The following is a 22,461-nucleotide window of genomic DNA, read 5'->3' as shown; positions in this document are numbered from 1 at the left end:
GCTCAGCGGAAAGGTGGTTCCAAGTGCGGGTGCGAGGGATGTGTGAGCATCCAGCAGCGAGTGTGGAGAGCTTGGTGTGTTCACTGTGTTGATATCGTGAGTGTGGGCCTGGATTTACCCAGGCTTTTAGGTGAAGTAAATATGGAGGCATTTTTCTGTACGCTTCCTGGAAAACAAAGCTACCTTTTCCACGGAGGTTCTCTCATATTGTGGCTCATCTCCATTTGCTTGTGGGGGTTTTTTGCTGCTGGGGTAGTTGATGAAAATGGATAATTTTAAACAATGTGCTAGACGAAAACATTACTGAAAGGCCCAGGATCTTTTGTTCATAAAGAGTAGTGGCTTTTGAAAAGGTTGTTTGAGTGAATTGATGCTGTGGGGGGATTTGTTTTGGGGCTTTTCTTTCCCCGTGGGTTATGAATAGCTGGCATATTGTTTGGAATGGGAAACAGTCCATGGTGGTACCTGGAAATAAAAAGAGGTTCTATGAAATAATGGAAGCCATAATTTTCCTTGTAGTAGCATAAAAATGCATTTGGCAATGTTGTTGGTCACTGCTTTGTGTAGTTATTCAATAACCAAAGCACTAGGCATGTAGGCAGTCTGTTATTAAAAAGACTTTCTGTATCCTGAAGCTAGAGCATCAAGGGTCTGTACTTTTTGTTTGCTTCTAATTTATTGCTCTGTGCATTTTGGTAGAGTTTTTTTGTCCATTTATTTTAAATCTCAACGTTTGAATCAGAGCTGTCTATAGTGATCTTGTCTCTGTATTCTAGGATGTAGTAGAGCTCAGTCATTCCCATCAGGATTAAATTGTTATTGTGAATGGTGGTGTGAAAATGTTTTAAGGGCTGTCTCTGGCAGAAATAGCTTTATTGCTTGCTGCTGTAAAATCCTGTACTGAAATAGTTAAACTGCATCTATGTAAGTACCATCTCGGGAGAATCCTGATTTAGTGTGGTCTTGGTTTATGAATGAATCCTGGTAAAATACGAATTTTAGATGTCTTTCAAAAGATGCTTGTAAAAAAGACCTGTAGTCTGTATTTTGACTTGATCAGTAGAAATTTTTGTCAAGTGGGTAAACGGTGTTCTGCTGGTGAATCATGGACATCCTTGACAGTGTCAGTGTGGCCTGGAGCTCCATGGGGAATTAGCAGCTGCCTAAGAGGCAGCAGTCATGCAGTAACTGGTATTTCTGTAGCAGTTCTCCCTGTTTCATATGCAAATATCGCCATGAACAAGGTTCTGGACTGAGGAGATGGGGGCTTGGGTCACTAATCTTTCCAGGGTTTCACTTTCTGTTTTATGTCAGTGACTCTGAAATTCAATTCTGTGGTACTTGAAACAAATATTAAAAAAAACTACTCTCTGGCCAGTGTGGATGTAAACAATTTCTTTTCCATATCACCAGCCCTTAGGCAGCAGGATCTGCAGTGTTACTGTACACCCAGAATATTCTATCTTTATATCAGTAAAGTCAGCAAGAGCTATGTTGAAGCACAACTTCTGTTGATTTATCAAAAATAGCTTGGGATTTTATTTTGCATCTAACTTACATAATGGCTTGCCAGTACTTAATTTGCAAATACTGAGGCATAGTTTTTTTATTTTAAATTATGTGTCTAAAGCATAGTGACCATATCTGGCTGTTTGGTTCTTTTTGTTTGATTGTTCTTAACTGTGAGTTGTCCTTGCTATACTTAGGCCAGAAAATCCTTATTATATTTTTTGTCTGAATTTGTCTTCTGGCTGCCCAGACAGATCTTGTGTTGCTTTTAATGAGCTTCTGAAAAGAAAATCATAGTTCTTGAGATATCAAGAGATGTCTTGAATATTCCAGAAATTTTATGTGTATCTTTGCTTCTGTCTGTGTGAACAGCATTAGGCCCCCTGGCAGTTCAGTAATTGAGTCTATCACATCAGTGTAATCACAGTCTGCTTGGCTGAAGAGTTCTGTTTGCTGTTTTGTTTTTTTAAAGATAGTTCAGTCTGACAGTATGGCACAGGAACCTAAGTCAACCTGTGCCTTCAGCGATTTTCCTCTTTTTAGTGAGCACCTTTAAGAAATGAATTTAGTAAATAGGAAAGGTGCATGATTGACGGCTCCAGAAAATGCAGTGGTGCTATCAGGCTTATTTGTTTATGGCTTTGTCACAACAGCTTCAATTCCCACCTCTTAATTCTGAGAGAGCTCCCAGGCAATTATAAGTAGGTGAATGATTGCCTGTAAATAGATGAATGTAGAAATTTCTCCTTTCTCTCTTCTGTTTTGCCCTCGTGGCATGGAGGAGTAACACCAGTGTATTCCAGTATGACTTGGGAGTGAGCCGTCCTGTCCTGCCTGTACCAGGCTTGGCGTGGCATTGTTACAGAGACCATTGTCACCGTTACTTGCACGTCTTTGACTTTTTTTACATCCTATTTCTGGCCCTTCTAAGGTATATTGTCATTCATGTGATTACAGATTAAACCCCCAAGGCTTAATATTGAGTGTGAAATGCATAAGAATGTTAATTTATAATGCAGTTCTGCCTCTACAGTATGCACTTCTAAACCAATTATATTTTCCTTTCTGAATAAAATTATTTCTGTTGGTGGAGCCAATGTTGATTAAATTGAGGACAGTAGTAATTGAAGAGCAACAAGAAATCCAATATTCAGCTAAAAAAAAAGCATTCATATAGGATGTATATCCTAAGTCTCGATTGCATTCTGGAAATCAAACACATTGCAAAATGTGGTTCTTCAGCAGCATTTCCTTCAGATTTGAACAAAAAGAGGAGCTCTGTTTCTATGTTTTTTCGGGGAGCGGAGTCAGTGTTTATACTCTGAAATGCATCTGATGCAGTTTATAAACAATTACGGAAGTTTTCTGCAGTGTTCTCACAGCCCGTCCTGTGTTTGGGCATAGCAGAAATGAGCTCTGTGTGCTTGAGGCTTTCTTGCTGAGGGCTGCTGTCAAGGATCCTGGTTAAAGATACTTGGTGTGATGGGCCAGTTCAGTTCAGTGACTTGAAGTTAAAGGAGCTGACTATTACTATTTGCCTGCCTAAAAGGATTATATTATGAAGAATACCACTTATATCTTAATGTTAATAAACCAAATAAATTTAGTGTTACAGCTTTTTCTGAAATACTGACCTACAAAAAACATGCAATCTGTAATTTTTTGAGTTTTTACCATCTCCATCCATCAAAATTAAATTTGCCATTGCGTTGACTATTTTTATGTTTTGTAATATCCAATATCTAAGGTCTGTAATATTTCTGTGTTTGATCAACTAAGGAACTTTATTGGATATGTGTTTTTTACTTGTTAGTGATTATTTGCAGAGGTGGCAAATAATTTAGTTTGTGAATTGTATTGCAAAACCTTATGTGATAAAGAATAATGGAGTAGCCTTTGCTTTTTGAGAGACTCTTTCTGGTGAAGTGTGTTTTCCTGTTTAAGTTGGGCTACTTGGTTGGAGCTGATTCAAAAGTACATACTCATATTCCCAGCAAGGCATTTAATGCTGAAATCTGTCCTTAGCAGAAAGGTAACTAAATCAGGGCTGAAGGCTGGAGTTCCACAGAAAATGTGAAGTTATTTGGTACTTTTTGTGTGTGTGATAAAATAGTGGAATGGCTGTGGGAAGAGACTTCTCAGTTCTCTGCTTTTCTGTGGCTGTCCAACAGTCTGATGTTCATCATTCTTCCAGCCTGGGACTGTGTGCCACTTGCTAGGAGAATGTGCTCACAGATCTAGAGGAGGTTGCACACTTCAGGTGAAAATAAAAAATAAAGTCTTATACTCTGGTATAGAGCTAAAATAGTTTAGTGCTTGGCAGACGTGATTATCACAAATGTGTTTCCAATTGTCAATGAATGACTTCTGAAAAAGAGTTTGTGTAGTTAAAAGGCTGAAGGAGCCCTGAGCCCCAGCTCAGTGGCAGCTGAGCAGCAGGTGTAGCTCTACAGGAGCAAATCCCCAACCATCTGGGTGTTAAACCAAGCACTCCTGCCATTTGTCACTTCAGCAACGTTCCCATAGGTGGAAGCAAGATGTAGTGACCAGAACTTGTTCTGTTGAAGACTGACCTAGAACTAAAAGATTTCTGAGAGTGTTTGCTCCAGGTTGTTACTAATGAGAGGTACTGTAGAAAGATTTTTGTGCTAATAGAAGAGGCTGCTGCCATTCTTAAACATTGCCATGAGGTCTGGCATGAATAGGACAGTCAGTGGGAGGCACCAGCCAGTCAGAGCAGATGCTGAAGTTGCTACAGTAGGTCAGTGCTCATGGACTGCTGGTTTACCCAGTTTCTTCAGGTTTTTTCTGCTTTCATCTTAGTGCAGTTGCCTTGTTCTCCAGTGTCCTTTGTCTTCCAGCAGTTTAGCTTACTTCAGAAATGTTTCTGCTCAGTTTATTCAGCGACAAGGCATTTTATCTGCACAAAAGATAAGTCATGTAGTAAACACTGATTACTGCAGGTTGGTTGTAGCTTGTCTCTTGTCTATTTAGATTGTAAGCTTGTCAGGACAAAGGCTTGGATGTGTGTTACTGAGCATACAGAGGCTGGTGTAAGTCTTGGGAATTTTGTGTATATTTGAGATATTCCTTAATAAACCCAGGCTTTGCTTCATTGCCAGATGAGGATTACTTTCCCATATATTACTTGTCTGTGAGACAGAAATTCGGAATTAAAAAATTTTGAAGCCAGAAAAGAAATTGTCAGCATTAAACCAACAAATGATGGTGAGTTTAAGTGGGAGGAAGATGCCCTGTGCTGTAATATGGCAGCTTAAGAAGTCTTGCTGACTTGTCAAGAAAATACTCCTTCTGGTAGTAAAGCGTTTTAACAGCTATACTGTAGACTAAATACTCAAGTGCCAAAACAAAAAAGCTTCCAGTGGGATTTTCTGCTTACCAGTTCAAACTCTGAAAGATTTGTGGAGCCAAGACACCTTCAGCAATGGAGAGGAAGATAATCCTTGATGTGAAGTAATGGATTATGTGCTTTTGACATGATATGTGAATTTACACCTTCACATGCCAGCCAGAGGAGTGATCCTGGTGATGTGTTCTTTATTTTCCATTTAAATCATGCTGTGCTAAAAGAGCTGAACACACTCCAGAGCTGGAGCACTGTGTTACCTTGCTTTGGAAATGTCCGGACCTTTCTAATGTTGCAATGTGGTGAAGAATTCATCTGTTCATCTGTTGAGTTCATCCTCATGTCGCAAAATGTGGAATATGTAAAATTTTCTTGAGAAAGGGCGTTCCTTGATCTTTGTGTACTTTCAAGCCTGCTCAGTAAGGAGGGAAATTTAATTTATGAGGCAAATAGCAAACTAACAGGTAAGAACTAAGCGATGTCCAGGTGTTAAAAAAACAAATTAGTGGTGTAAGAATTGCCGTATTAAGATTTAGGGCTTGACAGGCTTCAGTGATCTCAGATGTGGGGGCAGCTAACAAGTTTTGGGAAGAAGGATGTAACACTGATAGTGGGCACAGGGAGTGCAGAACTTACAGGCCACAAGGACAGTTGGCAGACCCCCCAAGATAAGGATGAAGCCTATAAAGCCAACTCAGCATCTCTGCTGGATCAGGTCTGAGTGGATCAAAGGTAATTCTGGCAGGGGGAGATCACAGCAGTGACTGATGGACCACCAAGCCAAGAAACCTATTGACCCAAAAGGGGGAGGCACTGGGCACTCAGACTAATTAGCATGAGAAACAAGAGAGGTCCTGAGCCCATGGAAGAAAAAATAATAATTGTAAAGAGAACTATGGAACTTGTAGCCAGTGAACACTAATTCCTTTCTTTGCTAAAATGCATAAATAGTAATAAGTTTTGATAGTTACTGTTCTTGACTTGCAGAATACCCCTGAGCACCCAGGCTTGCACAACTCTGAAATAAATAATCAGTGTCTCTCTCAAGCATGCTTGTTGCACCTCAAGTAACAAATCTGATTTGTGTGAGCAGCACCGGCAGTGCTGTGCAGCACATCAGCACCAGCGTGTCCCCCACTTGTTCCAGCCTTGAGATCAGAGCTTCTGGTTTAGTTTTCTACTGGTAGAGATTTCAGGAAAAACCTCACATACCTGAACCAACATGTGGTGAGCAGAGGCAGCTTACATGAAAAACAAGAATTGCTTGGAACAAACTGCCAATTTAGACATGCTCAGTTTGGGTGTACCCAGTGCAGACTGGGAGACTAGGCTTAGTGAGGGTGGGCTGGAATAGTGGGTTCCTTAAGGCTGCTTTGATTTCAGAGCCAGCGTGCTGGATCTCAGTTCTTTCTCCCTGGTAGCAGAAGTGTGAGAAACAACCATTGATTGGTCTGGCCCGTTAGAGAATCATTTCTGTCATGTGGAAGAACTGTTCAGTCTGACAGGCTGTTTTATTTTTTATTGACGTCTCAAAAGTAGTAAAAGTGTATTTTTAAAAAGCATTTTGTTTTTTGTTCAGAAGTACTGATTAGCATGAAAAGGAATTTCTGTTTGCCTGTACAACCCTTCCTCTGTACTTGATGAGAAAATTCAATTGTGTGGTTGTGTACAGTTTCTTTGTTTGTCATTTTAATTGTACAGATCAAGTCTGTAACTAGACTTGGGGCAGGGATAACCGTAAAGCAGGTATTCCCTAGATCTTCAGTTGCTGGATTTAGAATCCAAATACCATTTTGATATCTGTTTGTAGTACCTTTTCACAAAACCAGAAGCTATTCCATGCTGTCAAACACCCAGTAGAAAAAAAGTAAAAGCTGCTTGTAGCCCTCTCTAGTCCTGGGAGTGTTTTTTCTTTTTTTTAAACAGAAGACAGACTGCTTCTACTTGACTTGACCATACACACCAGATAAAAATCAAGTTAAATATTGCTACATAAGCTTTTAAGAGTAGACTTCAAATGTACGTAGCTTTCCTTGACAATTTGTGGTCACTTCAGTTTCCTGAGAGCTACAGGGTTTTGGCAGGTATTCTCAGCTTCCTTTCTGTGCATAAGAGCTGCTGGGTGCTCAGATTGTTCTGTGTTGTCCTTCACCATTGCTCTTGATGTTGGAGAGCAAATGTTGATTTGTATGTGAAATTCACAGTTATGTAGATTTATGGTGCTGTAATTCTTGAACATTCTTTGCCAGTAAGTTCCACATTTTTGGTCTCCTTTGCAACTAAAATGATTGTTGTGTATATCACTATGGGAAATCATTCTACATCTAGATGTATTTTAATTGTTCACTACTTCATTTTGCAACATAAGTCTGAAGAATTCTGGTTTTTATTATTTAATTATCCAGGTTTGTTTTTTCTCTGAAGGGAAAATTTTAAAACATTTCTGTCACTCGTCATACATTAAGATTGGAACTGTGAAACTACAAGTAGATGTGTAGAGTTTGAGGGAAATGCTAGAGGGACATCCCATTTGAGGTGAACTTGGGAGGCCGAAGAGTTCCCTTCTCCTGAGGCTCCTTCTCCAGTTTGCTGAGAAAGTGACCAAGGCAGGAAGAGATCTGTCTGCTGTGACTAACCACAGAGACAGCGCTTAGCATGAACAAACCCATTTCATTGTTTATGTAACAGAGCTTTCTTCAGTCAGTGGTTTGTGGACATGGACAGCTTGTGCCTCCTGCAGAGACCACATGCAGGTGTTTCTGCAGTGTTTGAAGCTACTTTTTCCTTCTCCAGAATAATCTTGCATCTGACAGACAAATGAGTTTTACCCATGTTCTGTGTGGTGATCTCAGATTCATGTTTAGATTGACTAAAAGAGTATCTTTGGGATCAAGTCTGAACACTTATTTTTAAGCATCTGCTGTCTTCTGTAGGATTAATTTTACAGTTACAACTTTTCTTAGATTTTGTTTGGCTTAGGCTAAAGCATTGCTAGAAAAGCGAGCTAGGAAAATCTATCTGTGATGAATTAGGAGAGCAGTTCTGGGTTTTGTGGGGTGAGGAATGTGGGGGTTTTATGATCTAGTTTCTTAATACAGTTTTGGAGCAAAAGCCTAACACCAGTGTCTTGGATCAGCAAGGTATTTTTATGAAAAATTTTATAAAATATCAAGATGACGTTCAGTGTAAATTTCCTAGCTGAGCCTGTTATTTCAAATTCAACATGTAGTGTATGTAATACCTGAATATAAAAGGAACTGTTCTGATTTAAATAAAAGGCTGGTCTGTTGTATCAGCATGTTCCTGATGGGAAGCAGTACTGCATCCTTAGGGAAAAGTGCAAAACCAAGGCAAATGTGATGGTAATACTTCTTAAATACCTGCACACTGCTGTAACTTGACAGCTTGAGCTTTTTGTTTTCCCTCTTGATCATGGCTTAAATTGATAGAAGGTAACTTCTCACTTCTTATAGCTTCCCTTCCAGACTGGTTTCCTGGAATTCTTTCCTTTTGATCTTTCTATATATTGTTTTTTAATCACCATCTTATAGTAACTAAAGACTTTACTTTTTCTGTCAAAAGAAAACTAAAGGGCAGCCAACTTCTTCATACTTTTCTAGTTCCTCTTCCAAATTTAACCTTAGTAATGGTGTACTTCTCACTTTCATTGTTCCTGCAGAGATAATGTATTGAAATACCCTGTGATTCATGAGCACCATGGGTAGTGTCTTCTGGTTAGTCCTCACATAACACTTCCACTGAGAGTTCTCCAGTCTAAACTGGTTAAGCAAAGGATTCCTATAATCTCACTTCTAGAGGAGTTGTCAACCTAAATCATCTGTGGTTCTGCATTTAGCAGCTTCCCTTGCTCCTCCAGTCTATTAACCCTTACAAAGCCATTCTCAAGTGCTAGCAGCCTGCTTTCAGGTGAGATGGAAGCTGTCTTGTTTATAGAGGAGCACGCTATTCCTAAAGTTCCTTCCTTTTTTCAGACTGGATTTTTTTGGTCATCTGTTGTATTATTAGTCTTCAAAAAGTACCTAAATTGCATATGTTTCACATCTACATTTTATTTACCATAATAGGCAATACTGTCTCATAAATTTCTTGTTTGTTATGAAAATGTTTTTGGAGTAGAAATCATCCTTTACTTTGGATAAAAATAGCTTAACTTGATTTTAAAAAGCTGCAAGTACGTTCAATATGAGACTATTGTGGAAAACTGTAGATACTCAAATCTTTCTCATCATAAAAATCTGGACCAACCCCTGGAGCTATTCTAATGCTGTTTTGCAATGATGGAATGAAAAATTGCTTGGAATAGAAGTCATGCTATCTCCCACCTCTTTATTTACCTTTTTTTTATTTAATTGTTGAGAGATAGTGGGTGTCATTTCCTATTCTAATAGGATTTCTGGGTTTCATAATAAAGTATAATCCTTGCCCCACAGTGCCTTCAAAGGCATTGTTTCCAGAGAAGTGGTTTCTACAGTAATGCACAAATACAGTGCCCTTGGTATGTATTTTGACGTGCAGGTGTATGGGTTCTGTACCAGGGCACACTGAGGGGCTCCAGCCAGACTGTGCTGCTGTGATTTGTGTCAGGCCAGGCTGGAAAGCACAGCTGCTTTATGTTCCATGTGGGGCATTACACCCCTGGTCCACTCGTGCAGAGCAGAGGCTTGGTGCATCCTCTGCTTGCTGTCTTGCTTCTATTTCTGCACAAGAAATATCAAAGCTCTTTTTAACCTGGGACTTTCCAAGATGTGTGGTTGAGGTATGGCTGGAAGCAAATACAGCAGCAAAATTTTTGTGGTGCCCTTGAACCTTCTTGTTCAGGTCTACAGTGCTGCTCCTGGGACAGTGGCAGTAGGGTGGGATTCTGTCTTTTGTTTTGTGGGCTAGATCTTTCTACCAGCCTTCAGTCACCTTTCCAGCTGCTGATAAAGCCAAATCAGGAAGAGGCTTAAAGCTGGGGGTTTTGTCACAATGGGGTTGTATTAAAGGCTTCAACATGTGGTGGAGGTTGTAGAACTGGGACAGCAAAAGAAACTGTGGGCATCTCTTGTGTGTGCAGGTGTTCACTCTGCTGAATATTAGAACAAGAGAGCATTTGTTTAAGAAGGGTTTTGCAGAAAACTTTCATATGAAGGCTGTCATTTTTCTATAACATTTTGAAAACTGATGTAGTGGAAAACAGAAAATGAACTTCACTGCTTGTGAAAACTTTCTCAAGCATACTGATTTTTTTAAATAAGCTTTTTAAGTTTTGTTGAGATGTTCAGTTGTTTTTTGTTGAGATGTTTAGTTTTAGTTAACTTTATTCCATTTTTCTCACAGTTCATTAGGAATGCCAGTCCTTCAACCTAGGAAGGTATTTTTCTGCCTCTTGCAGGTCGAGTTTGCAGAACTCTGCATCAGCAGTGGATACTCTGATTTTTAGGAAGACTTTGTGATGCTTAAGCTCGAGAATGTATTTTAGAAATAATGGAATGACAGCCAGATAGCACACAAAATTTCCATACTCTACACTTCAGGAGTTAAATCACTCCACAGGAAGATGGTGTTTCATAGTACCAATCCATTTTTGTTTGCTGCTCACCTGCAGCACACTGTGGAGGCCTTTCCCTCTGCCCAGCACCCTGGTGTCCTGCATTCAGCCTGTTGTGTGCAGCATCATGGGGTGTTCTCTGCACAGCTTTCCTCTACCCTCGCTGCTGTGAGCAGGGATCTGCCTCAGGTGAGCCTTTATTCACACCATGAATATGTGAGGTGAGCCACAGGTGAGCCTTTATGCGCTCTGGGTATCTGCTAGGGGAGGTCCTGGCTCTCATCCCACCCCCCCAGCTGGGTGCTGTCTCTGCACTTCCTGAAGGCACATTCTGTCCTGTTTGCCAGGTTGGTGATGAAGAAGCTAAGCAATATTGAATCCAGTGTTTCCCCTGAGAAATGCTGCTCATAGCTGGTCTGCCATTTAAACTTCAGGTTGTTGAGCTCTCTTTGAACCTGATAATGACTTGGAGCCAATTTTCCAGCCCTTTTCTAGACTTTTTGCAGAACTGTTCGTTCCAGTGATAATGTGATGGGAGCTAAGCCGAAACAGTTATTCCATGTGAGTGTTAAAAACTGAGAACTAAAGCCTGAAATAGCAAGGGATCTGTATTACTTCTCTGTTAAAAGAGTTTGTTCAGCATTTCTGAGAGACCACATCCTTTTGAAATGTCTTGGGTTGGCAGCCATAGTTCCTTTCAGAAGACTAGGCAGTTGTTCTCAAGTAAATATCTCTTTATTCCAAGGTAGTCTGGTGGACTTTTGATGGCACAGGTTTTGGTGGCTTAGCTGATAATTTCCAGGATTCTTGGGTCACATTTAATTTGTATTTTCTGGTTCTTTTCAAGGTCTCATATAGTCAGATGTGCTGTTCATTTTGGTAATGCTCTGTTTTGTCATAACTCCTGCATGCAGATTTGCATAATGCAGTCATGCATTGTCGGAATAACCTTAGCTCAAGAATTGTGTTTCCATGGTCAAAGATCTCTCCTCTTTCTGCTTTTATGCCAGGTTAAATTGCATCTTGACTTTTATATATAAATACCTGTGGCATTGGTTTATGCAACTTTATCCTCTTTTCAGTTAAGTTACAAATGTGTAGCTGGAGAATGTCAGCTACTGTGTAAGGATGCTTTGGGAGCTTGGCTTTAGCATTGCAGATACATTGTACAATGACATTGGATTCTAATGTAGCTGTCAAAAAGGAGAAATAACTTTGAATTTTTGCCTTGATTTGCTGTTGTGTTGGAGGGGAAGAAACCCAAGAATGGGACAGAACAAAGACTTGATAGAGGAGGGACAATCATAATTGATATTCAGTGTCATTGTAACTGCAACTATGTAGTAGAAAATGTATTTTTGAATTCCTGTCACTCTTCTACTTTCTGTTGTAATTGCATATTGAGCAATAATCTTTCAGTATTTTAAGGCTCTTTTGTGTATTAATTATATGCGGAAGCATCTGGTAAAACTGAATTATTTTACACTTCTTGCAACACCTTAATTTTTAGGAGCATGACAAGAATAACAGTGGGTACTTTTATCTCCTCTTACTGCAGGGAAAGTCTTGACTAAAAAAGGAATTTTTTTTTCTGTTTGCTTCTAGATCTTTCAAAGAACAGGTTTACTGAAATTCCTCCTGATGTCTGGTTGTTTGCACCACTGGAAACTTTAAATTTGTATCACAACTGCATCAAATCCATTCCAGAATCTATTAAAAACCTGCAAATGCTTACCTACCTTAACATTAGGTGAGTAATGGTGGTTGGTTTTGGTCTTTATTTAACATATCTCCTCAGAGAGTTGGCATTTTGCTTCATCAGGTCATTGTGTTTGCAGAGTTTTCTTTGTTTCTGATGCTATGTAGACAGACAGTGTTCAGAAACCCAGCTATAGAAATTTGCTGCTATCAAGAGGCTAAAGTACTCTGGCCAGAAAGTCCTGCTCATTTTGCACATTATTTACATCCACTGCTGTACTGCTCTTTTTAAACTTGGAGAACATATGGTTGGATTTTCTCACTAGAACAGAAGATGGATATGAGCTCTGGAAGGTGAGGCAATCTAGAAAACTCTCCTGACCCTGTTTCCCACCATACTCCTTGTTTCTGATAGTAGCTGCATCAAATCCAAAACAGTTTTCTCAGTTAAGAGCTATTTAAATCCCCAGAACCTACTGTGTCTCAAAATCTGCAAATATCAGTTCATACAGTATGAATTAATAAGTAAGGTGCCCTGTCACAACTATAAAGAGGATTAATATGATACAAAGCCACAGTATGTTCTGAAAGAAATAGGTCCTGACTTTCTTCAGCAGCAAGCCATTTCTCTTTAGATGGCTTTTGAGGTGCTGAATGCATTTCTTTACACAGAAATGCTGTGTATTCTAACTTTTCTTTCAAGAGTCAGCTCTCCTGATGATCCTTTGCCAAACTGTGCTTTGTTCTCATTTCTGTGCTCCTGTCCAAGGGCTGATTTGCAGTGCAGGAACATGTGGGCTGTAGCACTGGAGAACAGGCTAAAATCCTGCTTTCCTAGCTCAGGGGCTTTGTTACAGGAGAAAACCACATTCCAGTTTGGGCTTCAGATGGTGGAAGAGATGTATTGTGCATTTCATAGTAAAGCAGGCAGCTCCTGAAAAGCCCAAAAACCTGAAAAAAACAGAGGAAATCTATGTAAGTGACATGAATGACTGATTCATTGCCACATTTTCATAGTTCAAAAAAAGTTTACTTGCATATTATATTTTTGCTTCTCATGCCTTCAACCAAAAAAGCCTGGAATATCTGCCCAAAATGCAACATAAAAGGAGACTTAATGCATATCTATATAAATAACTTCTCCTATTGTTCACTCAGAATTTCACAGAATTCATACATTGCTTTTATAAAGGTACTGTTAGAAATGTCCTAAATTTATACAGTTCTATAAACTGTAATCATGGAGAAAATTTAAAAAAAACTCCCAAGATTTTTATTTTGTGAAAACAATGCTCTGACTTTATATCAGCTAAGCACTAAAACTTCTGGTATTTTTCTTAATGTAGTATGAACCCAAGTATCAGCACTTAAAAGTAACTTTTTTGTCAAAAATAGAGCTAGCTCTACCTAAATCAACAGCAAGTACTGATTTTTATTTTTTTACCTTTATATGTGAAAGGAATTGCTTTCATATCACATCTGAACAAGCTTGTTTCCCAGTGACTTGTTAGAAACATTTTATGTGCTTCTGGCAGTAGAAGTCCATCAGTAGATTTAAATCCAGTGGTGGGTTTCAGTGCAGAAAGCAGATATACATGCATGCAGCTGGAAAATAATATACACTGAAGAAATACATTTTAATTAAGGCTTACTTTTCAGCCTGTTTCTCAGGAAAATAATTAAATTAGGGCTTTAACAATTAATTAGGGCTTTTTGGGACAGCTCAGGAGGATCCCAACAACATGACATGAGAAGCAATATAAACAATATAAAGTTCTGGCTTGGCAGACTGTCAGATCAGGTGGTTCTTCTGAAGGTACCAGCAGGATAAAAGCGAGTGTCAGACATTATTTCTTTTAACAGATTTCTCTGTGCATTTTGGTGTTGGATTCTGGCCTAGTACATCCTCATTTCATCAAGTAAAATGGGGATCTAAAATTCACATTCCTGAAAAAGGCTGGATCTGATAAGGAATTTTGATGGACACTGTAGATGTAATTGTAATAGGTGGAGAACGTGATCTGGATGGGAGTAAAGTTGTACAATATTCATCTCAGACTCCTGAGAGCTATTGAAGAGATTATAATTCAGCCTTTCTTGTCCCTTTTTCTTGCTTCCAAGTCGAAATCTTTTGTCAACATTGCCAAAATACCTGTTTGATCTTCCACTGAAAGTTCTGGTTGTCAGTAATAACAAGCTGGTCTCCATTCCAGAAGAAATTGGAAAGTTGAGAGATCTAATGGAGTTGGTAAGTACAACTGTGAATCTTTGTTGTCAGTACACTTAAAAGCACCATATATATATTTATAAGCAGTATATATATAATATATTCATTATATATTCAATATAATAAATTATTAATATATTTTAAATATAGAACTACAAAATTTAAATTCAGTTATTATGTTTTATTTATATTTTTGGTTAAGTTTTCAAGGTTGTGAAACCTAGAATGCATGCTTGATGGTGATTAAGGACATAGTAGAGAGTTTCATTCCAGTACCTGATAGACCTGTTTAGAACATAAGAGGGCTGGAAAGACTCTGTGATTGTTTAATCACTCTGGTCTACATAAATTAATATTAAATTAGTGTCAGAAATAGCTGTAGTCTGTGTTCACTTGATGCAGCTTTGTCACCCTCTAGTGCTCGTATCCAAAAAGCTGGTGAGCCTGCTTTTGCTACTGCCTGCTCTTTTTTAGTTTCATGGGTTGGTTCAAGGTTTATTAAGGAAAAAGAATTTTTAGAAGAGGAGCAGAATGCCAGTCAATTGCCAGCAACAGTACAAGAAGTTTTTGACAGATCTGGGAACTACACCAGGAATTTCTGATTTCCTAGGCTACAGTAGTCATTTCAAGCCCAGTATTTCATCATTCATTGATTTAACTTCTTGAATTGAATTTCTGGAATCACTAAACACTTTAAAAACCAGCAAGATCTGTTATGGTACATCTTCTCCATGGAAAATCCAAGATAGTTTGGTTTCTTTTCTTTTAATATAATGCTTTCTAATAGTTTTGATCACAGTATTCCTCTGTGTAATTTCATTTAAGATGTTCAGTTGATTTATTAATTATATCTTTCTTAGGATATTAGCTGTAATGAACTTCAAGTTCTTCCCCAGCAAATAGGAAAATTGCAGTCACTTAGAGAATTGAACATAAGAAGAAATAATCTCCATATGTTGCCAGATGGTGAGCTACTCATCTTCTTTCCATTGATGTAGGCAAATTAGGCAAAGTGTTAAGAAGATAACTGATTCTTTTTTTTTTGTTTGCTTTTTTCCCTGAATGCAGAATTAGGAGACCTTCCCTTGGTAAAGCTGGATTTTTCTTGTAATAAAATTACAGAAATTCCCATTTGTTACAGAAAGTTACGTCACTTACAAGTTATAGTTTTGGATAACAATCCAATGCAGATACCACCAGCACAGGTTAGTATTAAAGCACACAAGTACAGAAATTTGCATTAGGATTTTAGAGGAAGCTGTTCTGAGTTATACCAATCAAGTTTTCTCTTTTTTCTTCGCTGTATTTCTTGTCTTTATCCTTTTGGGGTGTTGTGGCTGTAAATGCAGTGCAGCCGGTATTTCTTGGGGTGTATTCTCAGCAGAAATGCTGTGTAATTAAGATTTCTTTTTGTTCCTGTGTTTCCCAACAGATATGTTTAAAGGGCAAAGTGCATATATTTAAATTCCTCAGTATTCAGGCGTGCCTCAGAATAGATAAAAAACCAGATTCCTTGGATCTTCCATCGTTAGGCAAACGAATCCCCTCCCAGCCCCTCACAGACAGGTGAGTAGTGTGCTTTTTGAGTATAGAGAACATATTCTGAAAAGGATGTTTATTTTTTTTCTTATGGAAAGTAAAACAATTGTTTCTTTAATTCCCGTGTGGGTATTTTGTGTGTTATTTTTCTTAATGTAGCATGGAAGACTTTTATCCCAATAAAAACCATGGACCAGACTCTGGCATTGGAAGTGATAATGGGGATAAAAGGTTGTCCACTACAGAAGTGAGTATTTTTTCACTGTTGAATTTGTAATTTCTGATTTTTTAGAACTTTTTCCTTTGTATTTTATATCATTTGAGAAATACCTCAGTAAGTTGCATTTAATATTCTTTCAGCATGTGTACAGTTGAGTTTAAACCCTTTGACTGCCATATCAGACACAAATTATTTATATATTTCTTTAACTTTTCTGGTTAAGGTTGATTCTAATTGATATGGTATGATGGGAATGGAGGAAGTTATATAATAATACCATTTCCATGTCAGTTCTGCACTAAATGTGAGTGTCTTTGCAGCCATCTGATGATGATACAATCAGCCTTCACTCCCAGGTATCAGAATCAACAAGGGAACAGACATTAAGGAATGACAGTCATGTAATGGGAAGTAAACTGGATCCACAGAAAGGTAATACCACTTGTGCATTTGTTGTTTTGGGTAATAGATACTTTGCTTAGGTAATCTAATGTAAGAAAATGACATAGAATGTCAGGATCATGTGTTGATATTGTATTTTCATCAGTTCAGAAAACAGTGTAATAATCACAAGTAAAAAAGGCTTGAAAGAAAGGAAAAAAATATTTCTAGCTTAGGAAAGCACAATTTCTATGTTTTATCTTTATGTGACATTTTTCATAAGTACTTATTCTCTCAGAATAACATTTGGTCAAGAGAACTGTTTTGATGTCTTTCCTATTCTCCATAAATCCTCCCTAGACCAAGAGGCATTTGACTACATTGATCCCAGTGCAGAGGAGGGAGCTCTTCCTGACCAGGGAGATGCACAGATTGGCCCCCTGCTCTCCTATGTCAAGGTACCTGAGACTGAAAAAAGAAAAACTGTTCAGTAGCCTTGATTTTTTTTTTTTTTTTTTTTTCTGCCTTAATTCAATTCTGGCTTTTTTTCCATTTTTTTTTAAGGAACGGGGAAAACATCCTGAGAAATCCCAGAAAATAGAACAAAATGAGGACTGGGGAGATGAAAAAAGGTAAATCTTCGTCTTTTTTGAGTTGGTTTTACTAGTAGTGGCAGGAGTGATAGTGGGTTTTTTTTTAAGCTCCTTGCATATGGAGGAAAGAATTCTCATACTGAACAGAGTGTTCCTCTTGGACACAGAATAAGCTTACAGGAAGCACTGCTTAGTTACTGCCATAATGAGCCATTTCTGTGTCTTGCTTCCCTGAAGCCAGGCAAGTCACTAATGCTTAATTTTTCAGACTTCAGAAAGAACAGCTGCTGGCTGAAGATGATGATGAACTCAAAGAAGTGACTGACTTGAGAAAAATTGCAGCTCAGTTGTTGCAGCAAGAACAAAAACACAGGTAGAACAATATTAGTTAAAATAACTTCTCCTACAATTATTTATTTTTTAACCTCTCTTATATCCAAAAGCTTTTGACACCTTATTTTGTGAACAGTTTTGCCCAGATGCTAAAGAGTGAAGTGACAGACTCTGTCAAGATACCTGTCCTGTGTTTCTTGCCTGAATTACACAACTTCCCTACAGTTTGTTTGTGACTGGTTATCTTGATTCAGATACAAGCTAATTTAGGTTGTACTTCCTTCAGTCAATATCCTGTGGACTGAAGGGGAAATCTGTTTTAATATTATTCTGTCAAATGACAATATCTATGTATAAAAATAAATAATTTTAACTGCCTGCCTTTCTCTGCTTCCTTATGGGCATCTCAACAGAACAGTTCTTGAAAAGGAGCCATGGCACAAGCAGCAGATTAAAGGAATGTAATAGAACAAATTAGCAACCGTGCAAAAGGAAGAACAGGAAGGAATAGCTGGAGTCACATCGAAATGGCCAGGCTGGCATAGGAACAATTTCTGTTCTGTGCCTTAAAAAAGCAGGCAAATGCTGTAAGGTGCTTCTAGAGTAAACTTCTCTGAGAGGTGAAAGTTGTATTTAATAGTAGTTCATTAACTGAAATAGTTCATAACACTCATTCAGTATCCCCCAGTAATGGATGTAAGTTCATACCAACTTAAATACTTTGTTCTTTTCTTTCAAATTGCTGTGTAATTATGAGACTCTGCTGCTTTGCTTTTAAGATGGTTGAAATACACATGAAGCCCTCAGAGAAACTGAGATCCCAATACTATGAATTGCAGGGTCTTAAAAATTCACCAGCATTTTATATTAGGTAAATATAGTAACAGTAGTGTGCATATGTGAAAGATAAAATAGGTTTTGCTTAGAGCTTCAGGCCCTGCATTCAAGAATTGATTGTTGTTCACAGGAGGGGGAAAATGGGAATGAAATCTTAATGCTTGTGTATCCTCAGTACCTAAAGTACTGCAAGTAAGGCCAAGAATGCATTTTCTCCTATTAAGGGAGAATGAGGGTGTTTTTCTCATATTTGGTTTTAATATGATGGTTATTTATGTTGCATGAGGCTCTTGTTTGATTACATGTTTCCTGGATATCTTAATCATTTGAAATGCCAAGCCACTCTTCTTCTGAAGTAACTGCAACTTGAATTTTACTCATCATATGTTCTTGTGTCTTAATGCAGTGGTCTTGCTAATTGTTCTGCTTTGTCTTGAATGATGCAGATGTGCAATCTTAGTAGTTCTTAAGTTTTACTTCTTAGCATTTAGCATTTATATTTTAAAATTGGCTTATATATCTTTAAGTACATGAGCTCAAAATCTCCTCTAATAGAAAATTTAGCCCTGATTTTGAATGCGTGGGGTTTTTTAACTGGCAATAAGAATATTATTTAGTATTTAGTGAAGATACTTCTATGCTTATTTGTGGAAAATATGGTCAATCAGAGAACAGAATCCTCAGGGAAGTTTAGCATCACAAAATAACTCTTTACTAATCACGTTTCTGTTTGTTCAGTGTATGTTTTTGTAATATTATGCAGTCTCCTCTCCTTTTGCTTGCTATGCTAATGACTTCCCTGTGCTCTCCCATCAACCTATCCTGCTTCCTCCTTCCGTCTTTGGCTTTGGTGTGCATGAAATGTGAATTCAGACGAAGGCCACTAAGCTATAGAACTTCATTCAGTGAAAAGCTCTTCCAGAGGACCAGGGCGGCAGGACGTGCATCAAGGTATAAAGAGTTCAAGTGTGGACAAAAGAAATGCTCTTGGCCATTTCTTGGACAAACACAGAGTTAAAGGGATTGGCTGAGTTAGCCTAAGATGTTCTGTTATCAAAAACAGTTTGCAATACATTCTTTGTTCTTTAGGATGAAATATAAATTAAGAAAAATATTTAATTAGGCAATTCTCCAAAGAACACTTTGAGTCCAAACCTGAAAGCTTTTATTTTTCTTTAAGTTTACAACCTCAGATATAGTAGCTCATGCAAAGTGGTGCTTTCAGTTTTTTGAGATTCTGTTTGTTTGGTGGTTTTGTGTTGTTTGTTTGATACTTTGGTTTTGAAGTGATCATTTTCAGAGATAATTTGTTTTGCATTTGACCCATGGTGGAAGTATTTGTAATGTACAAACCTCACCAGTGACATAAAATTGGAGTATAGTGTAGACTATACTCAAACATGTAGGTGTTGAATGAAGTGATTTCAGACTTGGTTACATTATAAATTGAAGCTCTGTAACTTAGTCTGGATACTCCTTGTCTTTTTCAAAAGACAGTAGGGTAGTTTAGATTAAATAATTTTCATTGGTTCCAAATGAGCCTGTTTGAATTTGCATCACAATAAAGTCTGGGTTCTTACCTGGCAGCAGTGATTTCCTAAAACTGTCTGAATCCAGAAGAGCACACCTTCAGTCTCAAAGCAGAGCCAGGTGTGAAGTCAGTGGGCTGCTCTGGAACAAGCTGAAAATAAATCATCTTTGTCTCCCTGCACAGGATTTCTAGTGTCTTTTTACACTTTAGAGATTCAAGGTAGTTCTTGCTTGTCTTAACTTGACGATAGCTAACCTTAAAATCACACTACCATTGTCACTTCATTTGTGTCTGTTAATCACTGTTAATCATTGTTTGCACAAAATCTGACAGTAGAAGTGGCTGAGAAGAGATTCCACTCTTTAAATCCCAAAACTTTATAAAATATTTTCCAGTATCTCTGTTGGTCTTGCCATTGCCTTTCTCTCTCATCTGGTTAAGCACTTTGGAGTAGATGCTGTGCTGCGTAATACAGAACTAGAATATATAAATTCTATATATGTGGTCTTGAGTAATTTACATTTTAAAAATTGTGTGAGTTTTAGAACCCTTTCAGAGGATTAGTTTGTGTGCTACCTCTGTAACAAGAGAATTGGTGTGGTTTGTAGGAATCATAACTAGGAAATTTTTGCAGTTCTAGCTCAGTTATCCTATGCAAGTTCTTAGTTCATGAATCAGTCAGGACATCAGTATTTGGCCTGATAATTGACCTATACAATAAAGATTTTGTTTAATGGGTGATGGCATGAGTGACAACAGTTGTGAAATTTTGGGCCATCAACACCACACTTGAGTGTAACGTTAGAACTCAAAATGCTTTTACTTTCATGTTACATACTCTGCTTTGCAGTGCATCTCCTGGAAGACAGTAATTAATGTGCCTGCAGTGATTCCCCCTGATCCCCTTTCAGCTGAACAAATTATTTTGCCAATTGTCTCCAATTTGGCAAATTCAGATTAATTTTCTTCACAATTTTTTTTTGTTAAAAGCTTTCAAGTTCATTATTCTGCAGGAAATTGAGATTTCTGTAACAGGGCTTGCAACATGTCAGATACTGAACTTGCTGTTACTTCCCCATCTATATTCTTCAGTTTTTAAACAGGAGCTTTCAAAAATTACTGGCTTTGTTTTAGAAAGTATAAGAATACACTTTGTTTAAATAATTTCAGTTCATTATGAGCTCAGTCATTAATTATATACATGTTGCACAGAAATGGTGAAAAGCAGCTGAAAAGTATATGTATATATATGTTAGAATTAGCTTGAATAGTTTTTCCTTGTGTTTCATATAATAAATATAGAAAAGGAATAGCCTGTATTATATACAATCATTGCATTTGCACTACAGTGTCAGGTTTTGGTGCAAGTGTTGCATCAAACTGAGCCTAATTTTTTTCTTTACTTTTAATTGTTTGCTACAAAGTCCCACTGAATTTCTCATTGCTTTCAGTTGAAGACAAATCTAGTTTATATGTAAAAAGTAATGACTTTTAAAAAGTATGTTTATATTCTGGGTTGATAACCCATGCTCTGAAGATTTTTTTGGTTACAGTTTTTTCAGGCTGTACTGTAAATTAATTCTGGAATGCCCCCTCAAAACTTAGTGTCTGAACACAAAATAGAGGAAGCAGATGCTACAGACTGAGTGCAGCAGGCATTTACAGGCTTAACTTTTACAGGCTTTAACTTTTACAGCCATTTACAGTTTACAGGCTTAACTTCTTATAATCCCATTAAACTGAGGGTCACACAACGAGAGGTTTATACTGCAAATGAGATTACTGAGCTCAAAGTTATCACAGTTATCAGAGAAGTTTGAAAAATCATCAGTCATTTAAAGTAAATGGCTGTGCTGCACTATGTAATGGTAAAGAAATATAAGAAAGGGTGTTCTGTTTTACTTTCTTCCATGGAATAGTTGGTTGTGTTCTGATTCTTAATACTTTCTAGTTCTCAATATAATTCTGTGTGAGTACATTTCCATCACACTTTTGCACATGAAGTTAGTGTCAAAGTGTAATATTGCTGCCTTCAAGAGTTCAGAATTTTTCACTTAAGTTCAAGGTGATGCTTACTTGAAAGCATTTAGTTTTAACTGTTACTGACAATTTAATTGTTAACACCTAAAACATCCATAATAGTTCATATCATCTTCCTGTGCACACACAAACATGTGGTATGTGTTTGCTCCAGATGAAAACAGCTTTCTAAATCTCTGTAAGTTCAGGCTTTTTTGGCTGTTTACCATTTAGAAACATGGAATTTCCATTAAATTCTGCATAAAAAATTTCATTTAGTTCTTAGCCTGTGTTTCTCAATTTCCACTTCATGTTTTTACCTACATTTCCTTTGCACTTGCAGTGTTTCTTTCTCAGCCACCTTCTCATCTGCCCCTCCTGAGTGACTTTTTTGTGCTCAGTCTGTCTCTATCCTTGTGGTCTGCTTTAGATTGACTATCTGTCTTCTAATTTTAGGGAGCAGTGTGGTCTTTTGTGTTGAGAGCAGCATCACTTGACACAGGTGTGAGATCAGTTGAAATAGTATCTATTTAGGGAGAAAAATAAGACGAGACTTCATTTTGGTTTGAGTTATCACCAAGTTTTGCTTCCTTAAAATACAGAGCTTGAAATACTTCAAGAGCTGGAAATTATATTCTTAATTCAAATGGAAGCAG

The 22,461-nt window shown here is 37.7% G+C and overlaps 1 protein-coding gene across 3 annotated transcripts in view; it reads left to right on the top strand.

Annotated features, from left to right (window-relative positions):
- The window catches only part of LRCH2 (leucine rich repeats and calponin homology domain containing 2), a 40,611-nt gene that overhangs the window by 1,319 nt on the left and 16,831 nt on the right, over window positions 1–22,461 (top strand). For all 3 annotated transcript variants that reach the window (XM_059859731.1, XM_059859733.1, XM_059859730.1), the window contains exons 2-11: window positions 12,033–12,177; window positions 14,247–14,373; window positions 15,213–15,318; window positions 15,421–15,557; window positions 15,785–15,918; window positions 16,051–16,138; window positions 16,432–16,543; window positions 16,853–16,950; window positions 17,057–17,124; window positions 17,354–17,458. In XM_059859731.1, the coding sequence (XP_059715714.1) occupies window positions 12,033–12,177; window positions 14,247–14,373; window positions 15,213–15,318; window positions 15,421–15,557; window positions 15,785–15,918; window positions 16,051–16,138; window positions 16,432–16,543; window positions 16,853–16,950; window positions 17,057–17,124; window positions 17,354–17,458 (1,120 nt within the window). The remainder of the gene's footprint in view (window positions 1–12,032; window positions 12,178–14,246; window positions 14,374–15,212; window positions 15,319–15,420; window positions 15,558–15,784; window positions 15,919–16,050; window positions 16,139–16,431; window positions 16,544–16,852; window positions 16,951–17,056; window positions 17,125–17,353; window positions 17,459–22,461) is intronic.

Source organism: Haemorhous mexicanus, chromosome 14 (assembly GCF_027477595.1).
Source record: "Haemorhous mexicanus isolate bHaeMex1 chromosome 14, bHaeMex1.pri, whole genome shotgun sequence".
In the NCBI taxonomy this organism is placed as follows: domain Eukaryota; kingdom Metazoa; phylum Chordata; class Aves; order Passeriformes; family Fringillidae; genus Haemorhous; species Haemorhous mexicanus.
The sequence above is the reverse complement of the archived record's forward strand: the minus strand, read 5'-3'. Positions and strand labels throughout refer to the sequence as shown.